Genomic DNA, 14870 nt, shown 5'->3' with positions numbered 1-14870 from the left:
TGGCCTGGGAAGACCGTTAGATTCAAGAGTGTCAATTCTTCTCTTCCCTTTTAACAGTCGGTCGAGGGTGAAGGATGGGAGTAGAGTTTGGAGATAGAGCGGCCAATTCTCCAATCGGGTGGAACAGCGCGGCAAGCTGATTGCTAGGGACCAATCCTTTCCTAGAGGCCACTTGACTGACAGAGACAAGCACCAAAGACTGAGCGCAGAACGGGAGGCGACTCACAAAGGGGCGGATTCCAGGGCACTAACCCGGAACCGGTTTGGGATTCGATTCCCATTGTGAGGCTTGGCCTGAGGCGGGCTCTCGCCCAGAATGGTAGTGCCCTTCGGACCAATGGATGAGCCGCATCTAATGAGCGGCATGTACTCCAGCCAATGGAGGGAGTGAGAAGTTGGTGGGCGGGGAATTAATGAAGCGTCCCTTTTTACCACCCTTAGAGGCGATCTTGTGGAGGTGCTGCCAGGGTCGCAGGTGAGAAGTACCGTGCGGGAGGAGACAGCGAGGGTGACAGGCTCCACGGACGGTGGGTGTCCTCTCATGGGGGGAGGGTCCCGGCGGGATCAGCGGCAGGTTGCGTCTCGCCGCTACCAGCCTCTGACCCTGGCTTTGCAGCGTTAGCGGGACTACAACATTTGAAAGAAGTACCTAGCGCTGCTGTCCCTGATGGGAGAGGGTTAGAAGGGCCCAAACCCCTGAAACAAGGCTGCGGAAGTTTCTGAACACCCAAATCGGGACTCCCATTAAATATTCGGAGAAAGGAATCCTTTTCCAAGTTGCCCCGGTTCTCACCAGGTGCAGCCGCATCATGTGGCTGAGTCAGGTGCGCGCCCCCTGTTCCTGGGTGGCCTCGCGGGAATCCTGTCCTCCTGGTTTCTTCGTAGGGGGTGTTTACTGAGCAGTCCCGCAGGAGGCGGCAGCTTGGAGCAGGTGAATGATACTTTGGTGACTGGCGACTCTTTTCTAAACTCGTTTACCTACAAGTTTTAAAGAAGAACGTACTATTCGGCAGGGAAGTTAATTTCCTATAAGAACATTGGGGGGCAGGAATCATACTTTAAAGAGGACTGGGGTGGACATTGAGGGAAGTTTTGTAGGTGTATGATACTTTTCTTCTCCAATTGCTTAATGAATTTACCCTTTCATTTTTTTTTAACGCAGATTTTACTGCCTGATTTTTCTCAGACCTCTTAATTATGTCTTATCATGCAATATAGGAACGGAACTTCATTCTCAATTGTTAGTCCTTGTTAAAAATTGCCTGTTATAATATTGTTTTGGTGGTGCGTCATCTGCATGAGGATTACGTAAGTGAACTGCATATTATTCCTATTTCCTGACAGTAAAGAATGATTGTGAGATGGGATTTCAGGAAAATGACTGTTCTTTGTGATTGTACATTACAGGTCTATAAGTTTTAAAGATTGCAACTATTGAGTTCCCTCCTCTGAAGATGGGGATGGCAATCAATTAAAAAATGGGATGGCATTTTATGGGATGTTATATTCGGTGTCTAACACATAGTAGGAACTTAATAAATATATAATTTTTTGATGGCAGAAAACCCAAGCTTCCAAAATATAAAGAAGACAGAAAGATATGCATTCCTGAAAACATAGCCTTTATGTGTGTTAGCAAATTTTAACAACACAATATGCACTGAGGCTGGCACCTTTTTTTTTTAACTTCGAAAATGTCAAGCTTTCATGCAAAGGTTTTTTTCACACAATAAGCCAAGACTGTCAGGAAGTCTAAGATGTGTTCCAATATTGGTTTTGATGAAATAGTTCATTAGCTCAGCCTAGATCAGTCATGGCTTTGCAGCGTTAGCGGGACTACAACATTTGAAAGAAGTACTTAGTGCAGCTGTCCCTGAAGGGGCACCACATTAGAAGCTAGAAGTATGGAGATAGAAATTCTTGGGAAAAATATGAAAATAGCAACAACTGTTGTCAAATTTTGACAATGACTGTTGTCAAAAAATATATTGACTTGGTGTTAAAAGCACTGCTATTTCTGCTGTTCCAATAAATTTACACCAAATTGATGAAATAATCTCAGATTCTAAGAGCAATAAAACCTGATGGTGGTTATCTGCATAAATTAGGATTCTCTTGACAGCTTCAGTCATTGTTTATCATACATTTGTTCTTATAGTTTGTATAGTATTATAGTAATAGTGCCTCCATATAAAAGGTAACCCTGAATTTCAGAAAAATGTGAACTTTCATAGTTATATTTGCCTTGTTCAGTACATTTTCTGATCAAAGTTCAGGGTGTTATTAAACCAACGTTGAAGATTAGCTGATATTTGGCCCCGACCTAGTTTCTTAGCTTTAATTCCTGATACCTTCACCTTTTTTTGTTTCCCTCATTAGTTTATTCATGTGTAAGACCCACATCAAAAGCTAATTCTTTCTCAAAACCCTTTTTGATCCCATCGAAGATTTCTCCTTCTGGATATTCAGGGTATTTTGTTAGTACTTCTTTATTGTACTCTTCATATATTAGCATTAATCTTCAGTAAAGAAATAGTTGCTTACTATGTCCAGTTACTGTACTAAGAGGTTATGATAGTACATATTTCTTGTGGGCTTAATATATCTTTGAAACTTCTTAATTGCATTTTCTCTTTTAAATCTTAAAACATCATGAGTCTTATTATTATTTCCATTTATAGATGAGGAAACAAGTACAAAAGGTTACTTTGCTTGTCACAGAGCTATTAAGTGGTGGAATTGGCATATAAGCCTATGAAGTCTGTATTCATGACCTTCACTTTGCAGATTCATTATAATTTTTTATGTGCATTTCATTATGCATCTATGTTTTACTAATTTCACTAGATTGTAAATTATTTGACAACAGGAGTAATATATTTAGTTTTGATTTCCTGTTGCTTTTAATGTAAAATAAGTGACTGTAGTATAGTCTGATAGTAGAAGTATATGGCAAGAACATTGGACTTATGTGAATGAGAACAGAAAAGTGCCCTAGAACAGGAGACATTTAAATTGAGTTCTAAAGGATGAGTAGACATTTGCTAGACAAAAGGGAAGACACCATGGGAGTTGGGGAGATGGGGTAGAGAACACAACTGTGATAGTCCTCAAATAAATAGGGATCATGACATAGCTGTGGTGTCCAGTGTAGTAGTCAGTATCCACACGTTGCTGTTGAGTACTTGAAATATGGCTAGATTTAAAATGTGAAGTATAAAATACTGACTGGCATTTGAAAAGTATGTAAAATACCTCAGTAATTTCTTAAATTGATTACATGTTGAAAGGATAACATTTAGGATATATTGTGTTGAATAAAATAGAATTCATTTTTACATGTTTCTCTTTACTTTTTTAATGTGGTTACTAGAGGATTTAAATTTATATATAGCTCTTATAATTTCTATTGGACAACACAGTTCTAGAATTTAGAGGAATGTTATAACTGCCACTGATTTCATGTGCACTGTGCCTACACGTTTGTTGGAGAAAGTGGGTTGGGGTTGGTATTAGGGTGATGGTTAAAATTGGAAAAGGTAAATATGATGGTATGTTGGAAAGACTCCATAATGAGTTTATAACAGGAAGAGAGGAGGAGCAAGGTAAGCAAACTTAGCTCTTAAGTGCAGTAGAAAGCCTTTGAAAGGCTTTTAGGGACTCTACATACTTCATAAATGAAGCAGTATTTCTTAATTATTCAGTCTGATAATGGATATTTCAGATTTATATTCTTAAGTTAGTCATAATATTTTCTAATAAAGATATGGGTGTCTAAAGACATTCTACTTATAAGAATGCTTTATTCTCAAAAGAGTAGTCTGTTTCTTAAGTCTAAATTGACTTACCTGTATTGGTTGATGTGTTTCCAATAAATAGAGGTGTGAGTTGGTTCTTATGATTTGGAGACATTCTTCTGGCTTCTGACATAACATTATGTCAGGCATTCCCCCCACCCCTCAAATAAAGTGACTTTTTCTACCTTGTAAGTCTTTTGTGGTAGGTGAATTTTTCCTCAATGATCTCTAAAAAGAAATTTCTTAGCAGTAATAGCATTTGTACTCCTTGCTTTTCTGTATATGTTTGAACAAGTAGGTTTTTAACACTGATTGTCTAAGCAGGATTGTTCTCAGTTTTGTCTGCCAATGAATATTACCTAGAGATCACTTTAAATTCTTAATGCCTGCCTCTATTGTAAAAAATTGTTTTATATGGTCAGAGATGGGGATTGGTCATAGATACTTTGAAAAACTCCTTAGGTGATTGATTGATTGTGTGTGTGTGTGTGTGTGTGCGCGTGTGTGCGTGGGCATGTACCCATTTGCTACTAGGTAAATGGATGTGGCTAGTACAAAGTAAGATGTACCTGTAACTATAAAATTCATACTGGATTTTAAAAACAGTGAAAAAACAAGAATGGAAATGGAAATAGTACTCAGTAATTTTGTATTGATTACATAATACAATGATAATATATTGAATATATGGTGTTAAATAAAATTTGTTAAAATCAATTGTACCTCTTTGTTTTATTTTTACTGTAGATACTAGGAAATTTTAAATTATATGCATGGTTCACATATTTTATTGGTTACTATAAAGAAAGGAGGAGCAAGGTAAGCAAACTTAGCTCTTAACTTAGTTATTTAATTTGTAGTCCTAGGACCAACAGTATCACATGCTATTATAAACGTATATGATTTTTCTGGAAAGAATCTTAAGAAATTATTAGTTACATTGCTGGTAGGGAGACTAACTTTATTTTGTACCATTACTTAGATTTTTTAAACATATATGCATATTTTTACTTTTTATATCAATAAATTTGTAAGATATATATTTGTGAGACTTAAAATATCTAATTTTCTATAATAAAAATCCCTCATAAGTAGATTTTTAACATAATTTTAATCTCCTCATAGTAAAATATGCCATGGGCTAACAAACAGTCACATGGTTAAAGCAGTGATGACTTATACACATGATCCTTAGAGCCAGTAATGGTAGTGAACAGAGTTGGTGAGCTTGCTGTCTAGCACAGCATGTTCTGTATCTAGCACAGCATGTTTTGTGTCTGTGAATATGTGCACAAATGAACATGTATATATACATTTCCTTTCCCATTTTTGTTGACTTGTATTAACTATAGTATCCATACAGGGATGATGATATGCTAACGCTGTATCTATAATAATATGACATGGTGCATATATTTCATCATTCAACATAGTATTTGGTTTATTCATGCAGTACCCTATTGATGAATGTTTGTACTTTTACCATGCTTTTACCTTAAAAATGTAATAGTTCAAGAAGCTATTTAAATGCTCTGAAACAGTCTGTATCTTTTAGAAACAAAAAGTCATTCTTCTTACCACATTTTAGATAATTTAATATGGAATTGAATGTCACTTTAGCTCTCTGTTCTATTTTTAGGACATCTAACCTCTGATCCTGTTTTTCAAAATGTCTTTTATAACCTGCTTATACTCAGTAGATGCCCCTAAAAAGCAAGGTAGTCTGTTTGCTGAAAAAAAAAAAATTCAGAATTTTTTTAGCCTATTAACTGTTAAATTCTTTGGCATGGTTATGAGGTGAGTAGTTTAGTACCTAATGTCTTCACTAACTGATTCTTGCCTATATTGACTTAGATTGCCTTCTTCCCTTAATATTAAGCTTTTTGTACCCATGGAAATTTCAGTTTTTCTTTCTTACCTTCCTTCATTTATTTTCTGTTTCTTTTTCTTTTCCCATCTGCTGAGCATGTTCTTTTAATTTTGTATTTTTTACATCCTCCTAATTGTTAGGCATACTACCAGGTATTGAAGATACTGTCTTTGGAGCAGGTAGACTACCCTCTTCCAGGTCCTCAGTGGTGGGACAAATGATGAAAAAAGGAAAAAGCCAAGTTTGACTTCAGTAATTCCTTTGAGTTATCTTTCAACTTAGTGTACCAAGAAGCAGCAAACTGAGGCTGGGTTAGTGATGTATGTCAGTTTGCTTCATTTCTTTTTTTTTTTTTTTTTAAAGAGAGAGTGAGAGAGGAGAGAGAGAGAGAGAGAGAGAGAGAGAGAGAGAGAGAGAGAGAATTTTTAATATTTATTTTTTAGTTCTCGGCGGACACAACATCTTTGTTGGTATGTGGTGCTGAGGATCGAACCTGGGCCGCACGCATGCCAGTCGAGCGCGCTACCGCTTGAGCCACATCCCCAGGCCTGCTTCATTTCTTTTATTGTGCACTATAAACATGGTACCTCATGAGCATTTTCAGTCTCCTCTAGAGGAAAGCTGAATACTTACCCATCCTATTGGATAGCTGAAATTGAAAAAGGAATGTTAGGCTTGTTAGGCCTGAGTGCTAGTAAAATATGATTCTCTAAAACTATTTTCTAAAATGTTCACTAAATTTGCTTGGGATCTAATGTTAAAACATACCATTTCCATTTCTTTCATCTTATTAGTGGATATTATTTGATATGTGCAAATATTGTAGCCATAGTGTTCTAAAACTGATGTGTTGGCTGATTTTTAGCTCCCAGCATGACATCTGTGAAAATAGAGTTGAGATGTACATGTTTAGTATTTGTGAGCTTTCATGAGTAGGCTCTGTAATATCACATATATATATTATAAAGCATAGTAATAAAGAACCATAGACCTCCCATTCAGCTTACTTGGAACAATACCAATATTGTGACCTCTGTTTCATTTTGTCTTTGATGAAATAAAATTTAAAAGCTTAATAGTGCTTAATATATGACAGTAACTGTTCTCCATATTTTACTAAATCTTTTTTTTTTTTTTGCTTGTATTGTCTCTGAAACAACATTATCATCATTATTTTCCAAATAAAATTGCATACAAAGAGCTTAAAGGCCCCCCACCTACGAAGTGGTAGATCTAAATCTAATCCCTGGATTCTGACTCCAGAATTTGTATTTATAACAACTATATATACTGTCTTTTTAAATGATGTTTTAATTTATTAGTATATTTTCTTATATTCTTTTGACAAAAGGCTTAGATTTGACTGAAAGGCAAGCATATACGTAGAATAATATTAAGCATGCTGTCACTGATTATATTCCAATTTAATGGATTTCAATTTATCAGTAAATGTCTTTGAGAAATTCTATTTCAGACATAGTTTGCTTGTAGTCCTGTTTTTGTTTTTATATACTTTGCTCTTTTTTGTGTTTGTGGAATTGACAGTTGATTTTTTTGAGAGTACATTTTCTGCTGTTTAGAATTTTTCATTCTCTCTGACCTCTATTTCAACAGCAAGTGACCATTCAGGAAATGGTTATTTCACATGAGTGAGTAGAAACAAAAAGATAGGGTGTTTGGCATATATTTGGTGATTTTTCTAGATACACACAAAGCCTGTGGAACAAAGATTACCGGAAACTAGAAAAGATAAAATATGAATAAAAGTTTGATGAAATGGAAATAAATGCTGTCTTGGCAAAGTTTAAGAATGAGGAGTTAGCAACCACTTTTAACTGTAAAAGAGTATTCAAACAGTAAAAGAAAAGATTTTTGTGTATTTTAAAAATTTAACCTTATTTGTTTATTTTCGCTTTAGTAGAAGGTACTATTTCCATCATGAATTAGTAGAGAAATATTTTTCACATCAATAAAAATTTAAAACTGGTAGTCATGAAAGTGTTTGAGAAAAACCAGGTTAAAAGGTAAACTGAGATATAATAAAATTTTTAAAAGTTTCTTTGAGGAAACAGTGATTTATAAATTGGGCAGCTCCAAACTAGGAGTGTTTCAGTGATTCTGCAGAGGAAGTGCCAGAAGAAGGCTTTTATAGAATGAACATGGAAGTAAAGCAATGAAAATATTTGATTCATTACATTTATATGGTCGCCTCCATCATTCTATAACTGTAAGTTGGCTGCTTCTGATTGGTTGGCCTTAGTTTTTTTTTTGTTTGTTTTTTTGTTTTTTAATGTGGCATTTACAAGAAGTAGCCCAAGTATTTCACTTATATTTGCAAATCAAAGGAAGGTCACTTAGGAGATCTAACTGATTACTTTGTTCAGGGATTCTTCAGGCCTTCTCTCCATTTTTATTTACTTTAATACATGACAGGGAAAACGTAACTGGTTGAAGTTTGGAGTTTTTCTGCTTATGTATGGAATTTATCTGGACATTCCACATAGATAGGAATCTGTTCCTTTTGAAAATCTGCTAAGTGGTATCTCAAAATTCATCAGCAACACATTTCTGATTTAGCTGTCACAAGCTGATAATTAAGTTGAAGTAGATGTGACACAGAGAACTCGGATATAAATCCTGTCATTTAAGTAGCTGTGTGCAAATTAATCTTTCAATTTTGTTTTAAAAATAGAAATAACTGGTATCTTTAATACAGTGCTGTGATGGGGACTAAATGACAGGATTTGGAACTTTATGAGTATTTGGTATTTTTTTCTTCATAATGTCAGGAAAAGTTTATAGTCAGGCAGTGAGAGAGTTGGAAAGGTCTTTAGCAATCTCATTCCATCCTCTCATTATGTAGGCTGTATTCTATAGCAGTATTCGTTGAGTGAATTTGAAGTCAGAAATATAGTTTTATAAGTATTGCTTGTTCTTTCAGTCATTGTTTTCTTTTACATACTTTTAAAAAAATCAAATAAGAGATTTTCTAACCTTTATTCCTCTCTTTTTTTTTTCAGTTAAACCAATATTTATAAAGCAGTATGTGCTACATTATACAAGGCACTTGAACCTTTTTAGTAGATGGTTTCATTTTCTGCCTCTAGGGAAAAAAAGTGAATTCCTGATTCAAGTCTGAATATCTGTCCCAACCTTCTTAATGTACCTTCCCACAATGCAAAGTCTGGATAGCAGAAAAACATTTCCTAGGTCCATTACAATGAGGATTTTGATATACTTTATATTCATTCCACCAACCAATTACTCCTATATCAGACTTGGAATCAAGGTAGGCAAGAGAGCCAGATGTGTGAAACATCCATTTTACTGATTGATATGTAGGTCTTGTTCAGAGATTCTCAAACTTCAGCATGTATTGCAGTCTTCTAGAGGGCTTATTGAAACACATTTGCTGGGTCCTACCCCTAGTGTTCCACATTCAGTTAGTCTAATGTGGGGCTAGAAAAGTTGACCTTTTTCAGAAGTTTCAGATACTCTTTTGGATGATACTATAGCATAAACGTCATCTGGAAATTGGAGAAACATTCTGTTTTAGATCTTAAGTGCTTGAATGAGGATTCTTTTTCCTTCAGAATTTATATTGAAATTTTGCCACATGACTATTTTAAAAATTATTTCACAGAGACTGAAAGTATACCTCATTACTTGCTAAATCACAATGTTTAAACTCTACAATAAAAAGTAGCCAGAATGTTATAAAGTATTGCTGAGAAATTCTCTGAAGAAAATCAAATAATTAAAAGCATTAATTAGAAATAAATATATCATTCAACCGGGTTTTATTTCATGTTAGATGTTGGGGGTGGGTTGAGGGAATGGGGAGGTCATAGTATGCATTGAGGGACAGAATTAGAGTGGTAAACTAAGAATTGTACCCTAGATCCCCAAAGATTTAGAAATTTAAATTTTTGTTTTTTCTTTTAATCAACAATGTTGTTCTTTTCTGATTAATAGGTGAGATGGCTGAGGAAAAATCTTTACCATTTTTACATTACCCCTTTAATTTGTTGTATCCCTATGTTTTTATTAAGGAAATTTTATTCTCAGTTTACAGATTCTAAAAGTGAGTTTTAATTTTTGAAGTGGTAAAATGTGGATAATTCTTATTTTTTTGAACAGACATTGTCTCAAACCAGTTTCTGAGTTTTATTCATTTTACAGCTTAGACTTTCAGTTTTCCTATTTTCAGTATTCCAAATGGCCCTTTTAACAGATCACCTTATTCATTCAGTGTATATTTGTGTTGTGCTTGCCACATGCCAGAAACTAAGGCCTGAGAAAGTGATGGTGAGCAGAAATATCCTTGTCCTCAAACTTATGAAGTGGGAAAGAGAGTCTCTGAGCCATATTTTAGCAAAAGTACAAAAGTTAAACAAAAGTAGAATAGACTTTATGCTGTTTGACTTACCAAGAAAAGCTTCAATGAAAACATGTTTAATTTTGGGGCTGAAGCATGAGGAATTGAGTAGGCCAAGAAGGAAGCAGTCCATTTTCTAGGCAGAGGGAACAGTGTGTTGACAAAGGCTTTGAAGCAGGGAAAAAACTTGAAAGGAATAGATGACTGAGAGAAGTCCTGTGTAGTTGGAGACTACAGGTTGATTTAAAGAGAGAAGGAGCTAGAACAGTGGGAAGTGGGTCAAAAGTGCAGCTGGTGAGCAACCATTGCAGCATTCCAGGTGAGAAGATGGCAGCTGGGATCATGGTAGTATTGGCAAAGATAGAGAAGTAGGCAATTTTAAGCCATAGCGTGTTGTAGGTTTTTCTTTTTAAATTAATGTGGCTTATTGGGGTTAACAGAAGTTGAAGTTTGATCGATTGATTTTACTTTTCTTTTTCCCTTTAGGAATTATTATCCAGCCTGCCTCTACTACTAGATGAGTAGAAAATTGAGTGATTTAAACTAAGTTGCCAACAAGGGTTTGTCCTTGATTCATGTGCTTTGCAGCACTCTTCAAGTTCTTTTCACATCTTCTGTAAAAACTCCATTTAATTAGAAAAAAAATGAAGCAGTTAAAAAGAAAAAGGAAAAGCAATTTTAGTGTTCAAGAAACTCAGACCCTTTTGAAAGAAATTACCAAAAGGAAAGAAGTCATCTTTTCCAAGCAGCTCAATACAACAATAAACGTGATGAAGCGAATGGCTTGGGAGGAGATAGCACAGTGTGTGAATGCTGTAGGAGAAGGAGAACAGAGGACAGGGACAGAAGTGAAAAGAAGGTACCTTGACTGGCGAGCACTTATGAAGAGAAAGAGGATGAAAGCGAATATTAAGCTGGTTGGATCGGGGTTTCCACTTCCCACATCTGATTTAGATGACTCTCTTACTGAAGAGATAGATGAAAAGATTGGATTCCGAAATGATCCAAATTTTGATTGGCAAAATGTGGCAGATTTCAGGGATGCAGGTGGATCCTTAACCGAGGTCAAAGTGGAAGAAGAAGAAAGGGACCCCCAGAGTCCTGAAGTAAGTATTAGCCTGTGACATTTTTTGCCAGTGTGTGTGTGTGTGTGTGTGTGTGTGTAAATATATAATTCTTGATTGTTTCAGTGATATCTGGCAATTCAATGTAAAGGGTTTTCACAATTCAAATTAAATGGTTTTATGTGTTTAAACAATACAGAAGGTCTTTTAAGAGCAATTTGAACAAATTGGCAACTGTGAAGTAGAAATAACATTGAAAATCATTTTCTCTTTTCTCAGTTTGAGATTGAGGAGGAGGAGGAAATGCTGTCATCTGTCATACCAGATTCCAGGAGGGAAAATGAACTTCCTGACTTCCCCCACATTGATGAGTTTTTCACCCTTAACTCAACACCATCCAGGTCTGCATATGATGAGCCCCACTTGCTTGTAAACATAGAGAAACAGAAACTAGAGTTGGAAAAGCGGCGACTAGATATTGAGGCTGAAAGGCTGCAGGTGGAAAAGGAACGCCTACAGATAGAGAAGGAGAGGTTGCGCCATTTAGACATGGAGCATGAGCGGCTGCAGCTAGAGAAGGAGCGGCTGAAGATTGAGAGAGAGAAATTGAGGTTACAGATAGTCAATTCTGAGAAACCATCTCTGGAAAATGAACTTGGCCAAGGAGAAAAGTCCATGCTTCAGCCACAGGACATAGAAACAGAGAAGTTAAAACTTGAGCGAGAACGCTTGCAGCTGGAAAAAGATAGGCTGCAGTTTTTGAAGTTTGAATCTGAGAAGCTACAGATTGAAAAGGAACGCCTACAAGTGGAGAAAGAGAGACTTAGAATTCAGAAGGAAGGACACTTGCAGTGATTTCTTTAGGTGGCCATTTAGTGACTGTTAATAGACTAGGTTTTTCTCATAGCAGGTGATATAAAGGTGATTTCTGGATTAGCTTTTTTTTTTTTTTTTAATTACCTAATGCCAGTGTTTTCAGTAGGAAAAAGATAGATATGTGTGGGTGATTATATGCTTGAATAGTATATTATATAAAAATCTCTGTGCCCTAGCATAAACACAATAGCAGAAATTATTGTGCTAGACTCTTCACATTAGTAATATTATGTAGAGTCTTGTATTATCTGTGCACTCAGAGTTTACAATTATGTCTGTTAAATTCTAACCCAGTGGTTCTAAACTAGGGCTGATTTTGGCCCCCAGAAGACATTTGACAATGCCTGGAGACATTTTTGTCAAAACCGGTATGGGATGGCAAGTTGCTACACTGGCTAATATGTAAAGCCCAGGGATCCTGCTAAATATCTATAATGCATAAGATGCACAGTTAAGAATTTGTAAACCCAAAATGTCATTCATGCCAGGTTTAAAAAACCATATCCTAGCCCAACTAAGCCCCTCTGTAATGTTTTAGAATATTAAAAGCCTCAAATTATGTAGGTAGATACTTAAATTGCCAAAAACTTTGAACTATGAAACATGACTGTAGTATATTGAATATAGGAAGTGATGAAGATTATAGGTATTTTATCTCCATGTTTTCATCTATAATAGCCTGATATTCAGAAAACGACAGGGAACTCAGAGATTGTCTAAAATTGGCCACTTTGAAACAAAGTTCATTCATCTATTGACGCTTTAGAAGCAACATACAACTTGAAAACTTTGGTTCCCTTTCCTCTTTGAATCTGTTGTCTCAGTTTGAATATAAAAATTGTCATTTTAATCATGTACTAAAGTGTTATGTAAGAGAATGATAGAAGCTAGTAAAAATATTACCAGTGTAAAAGTGGTACCAAACAATCTGTGAGCTTGGACCTAGAACATGGTTGCTTGACTTTTAAAATAAAAACTGTTTGGGAGTAGGAAGTGGGGAGAATTTCATGTGTATCAAATAATGATGATGATGTTAAAATAATGAAATAATGATAATAGCTGAGTGTTATTGGTGGGGAAAGCACTAACACAAAATTTGACCTAACCTGTACAATGTTCGTGAGTATAGTGCTGTTATTCCTGAATCTGAGGCTCATAGAAGTCACAGTGAGTAAATGACTGTTTTTTGTGTTTTTCCATTGTAGTATGTTTTGTCTTTGCCCCTCTGCAAGAAGCAAAGTTTGTACCCTCAGTCTCTTTGCTGCTGCTCTGAGGCCAAGACCTTGCTTAACCTGGTAATTTGCCTTCAGTTTCCTGAAGGTGCTTTTTCCACAGGCAAGATGAGGCTGATACACACTGAAGTTGAAAATGGCTGCACAAGTTCACTTTGTGTTTTCTGATTTCCAGGGCTGATATGTAGCTTTAATAATACTCTTCTATGGGCATACTACCTTGATTCTGTGTTTGTTTCTTATTAAGAACAGCTTGAAATCATGTTGACATTGAGTATGGGTATGCAAGAGAAAAATATACTCCTGCTTACTTACCCTGATTTGAAATAGTGTTATTTTTCTATAACTATAATAAATGCTTCTACCATAGAAATAAATTTGCCTATTCTATTTGTCTGAAAGTTTATCATTTCAAGTGATGCTCAGTGCTCATGGGTAGTGGTTAACAAGCTTGGGAGAGATCCCTATCGTGGTGAATGGGGGCAAGAGCCTAACATTCATGCTAGGCTTGGAGCTATGTGTCACATAATTATCTCTTTGCCCCTCGAAACAACCCTTAAGCTAAGTCATGTTATCTTCATTTTTATAAGAAAAGAAGTAAACTTCCTAGATTCAATTAACTAAATGCCTAAAAAATTATATGCCAATACTGACCCAAAATTTTAGCATAAGATCTCCTAGGAGAAATAGTGAATATATAGGTGAAATCATACTGTAGCTTTGCCATTTGCTATTGTGAATGTTATTTAATTTGCCCTTCCACTTGATTTGTTTGCTTTGTAAAATGAGTATAATGCTACCTTTTCTGCTAGAGCTCCATAGTTTGTTTTATTTAAAGAAAATGGTGTGTGCAAGTATATAAACCATAAAATGGTGACTAAGTGTGAGATTATGTTAGTATTGGATTTGAGATCAGAAGATTTTAATTTCCTAGGGAGAATATGAATATAGGCAATTATTAATTTTGGATGTAACATCCTAAAGTTTCCTAACTCTGCCCAGTGCAAATGGGCTGGGTCAATCCAGTAGAAATGTTATTCCCACATTTATGAGGTGGTTAGCACACTTGTGTAAGTAGTGTTTGTTACTGTTGCTGTGCAAGAAACCAAAATTGAGTGGCTAGAAACAATAACTATTTATTTTGCTTATGATTTTAGAGAAAACTGGAGTGAATGTAGCTGGGCCATTTTGATCTTCACTGGGTTCCCCTGTCAGCTGCAGGTGAACTGAGAGTTCAGTTCTGGGAGTTAACTGGATATTGGAACCGAGGTTTTTTGGGACTGAGCTCTCCTCATGGTACTTGATCCTCTAGACAGGCCTTACTCCATTGTGGGTGGTACTTGTCCATGACAGAGGTGCTCAAAGTATCTAGGGACCTCGTCTCAGAACAGGCTCTGACTTACACTCCTGTTGTGTTCTTTTGGCCAAATTAATTATAGTCCAGAATTAAGAAGTGGGAATGGAGTTTACCTCTTGAATTGAGGAAATGTGAAGTTCCTTGAAAGATAAGGATACAGAGCTGGGTAAGATATTGTGACCACTTTTGCAGTCAGTCTGCCATACCTCCATTCTGGCTGGCCTGGGATACTCCTAATTGTATCAGTGACCCCTGGGTCTCATTTAGCATTTGTCCTAGACAAAGATGTCCTGGTA

At 36.0% G+C, this 14870-nt stretch overlaps 1 protein-coding gene across 4 annotated transcripts; it reads left to right on the top strand.

Annotated features, from left to right (window-relative positions):
• The first annotated feature begins 424 nt into the window (after positions 1–424).
• Msantd4 (Myb/SANT DNA binding domain containing 4 with coiled-coils) lies at positions 425–13589 on the top strand. 4 transcript variants are annotated; one of them, XM_026399053.2, is made up of 3 exons: positions 425–475; positions 10532–11151; positions 11389–13589. In XM_026399053.2, exons 2-3 carry the CDS (start codon positions 10690–10692, stop codon positions 11962–11964), a joined length of 1038 nt encoding a protein of 345 aa, XP_026254838.2. In that variant the 5' UTR covers positions 425–475; positions 10532–10689; the 3' UTR covers positions 11965–13589. The 4 variants fall into 4 exon arrangements, with proteins under 4 accessions (XP_026254838.2, XP_077653838.1, XP_026254842.2 ...); XM_077797712.1 differs by having other exon boundaries at positions 449–527; XM_026399057.2 differs by lacking the exon at positions 425–475 and adding an exon at positions 895–931.
• Positions 13590–14870: the final 1281 nt, after the last annotated feature.

Source organism: Urocitellus parryii, chromosome 4, assembly GCF_045843805.1.
Source record: "Urocitellus parryii isolate mUroPar1 chromosome 4, mUroPar1.hap1, whole genome shotgun sequence".
Taxonomy (NCBI): domain Eukaryota; kingdom Metazoa; phylum Chordata; class Mammalia; order Rodentia; family Sciuridae; genus Urocitellus; species Urocitellus parryii.
This window is presented reverse-complemented; position numbering and strand designations above follow the sequence as displayed.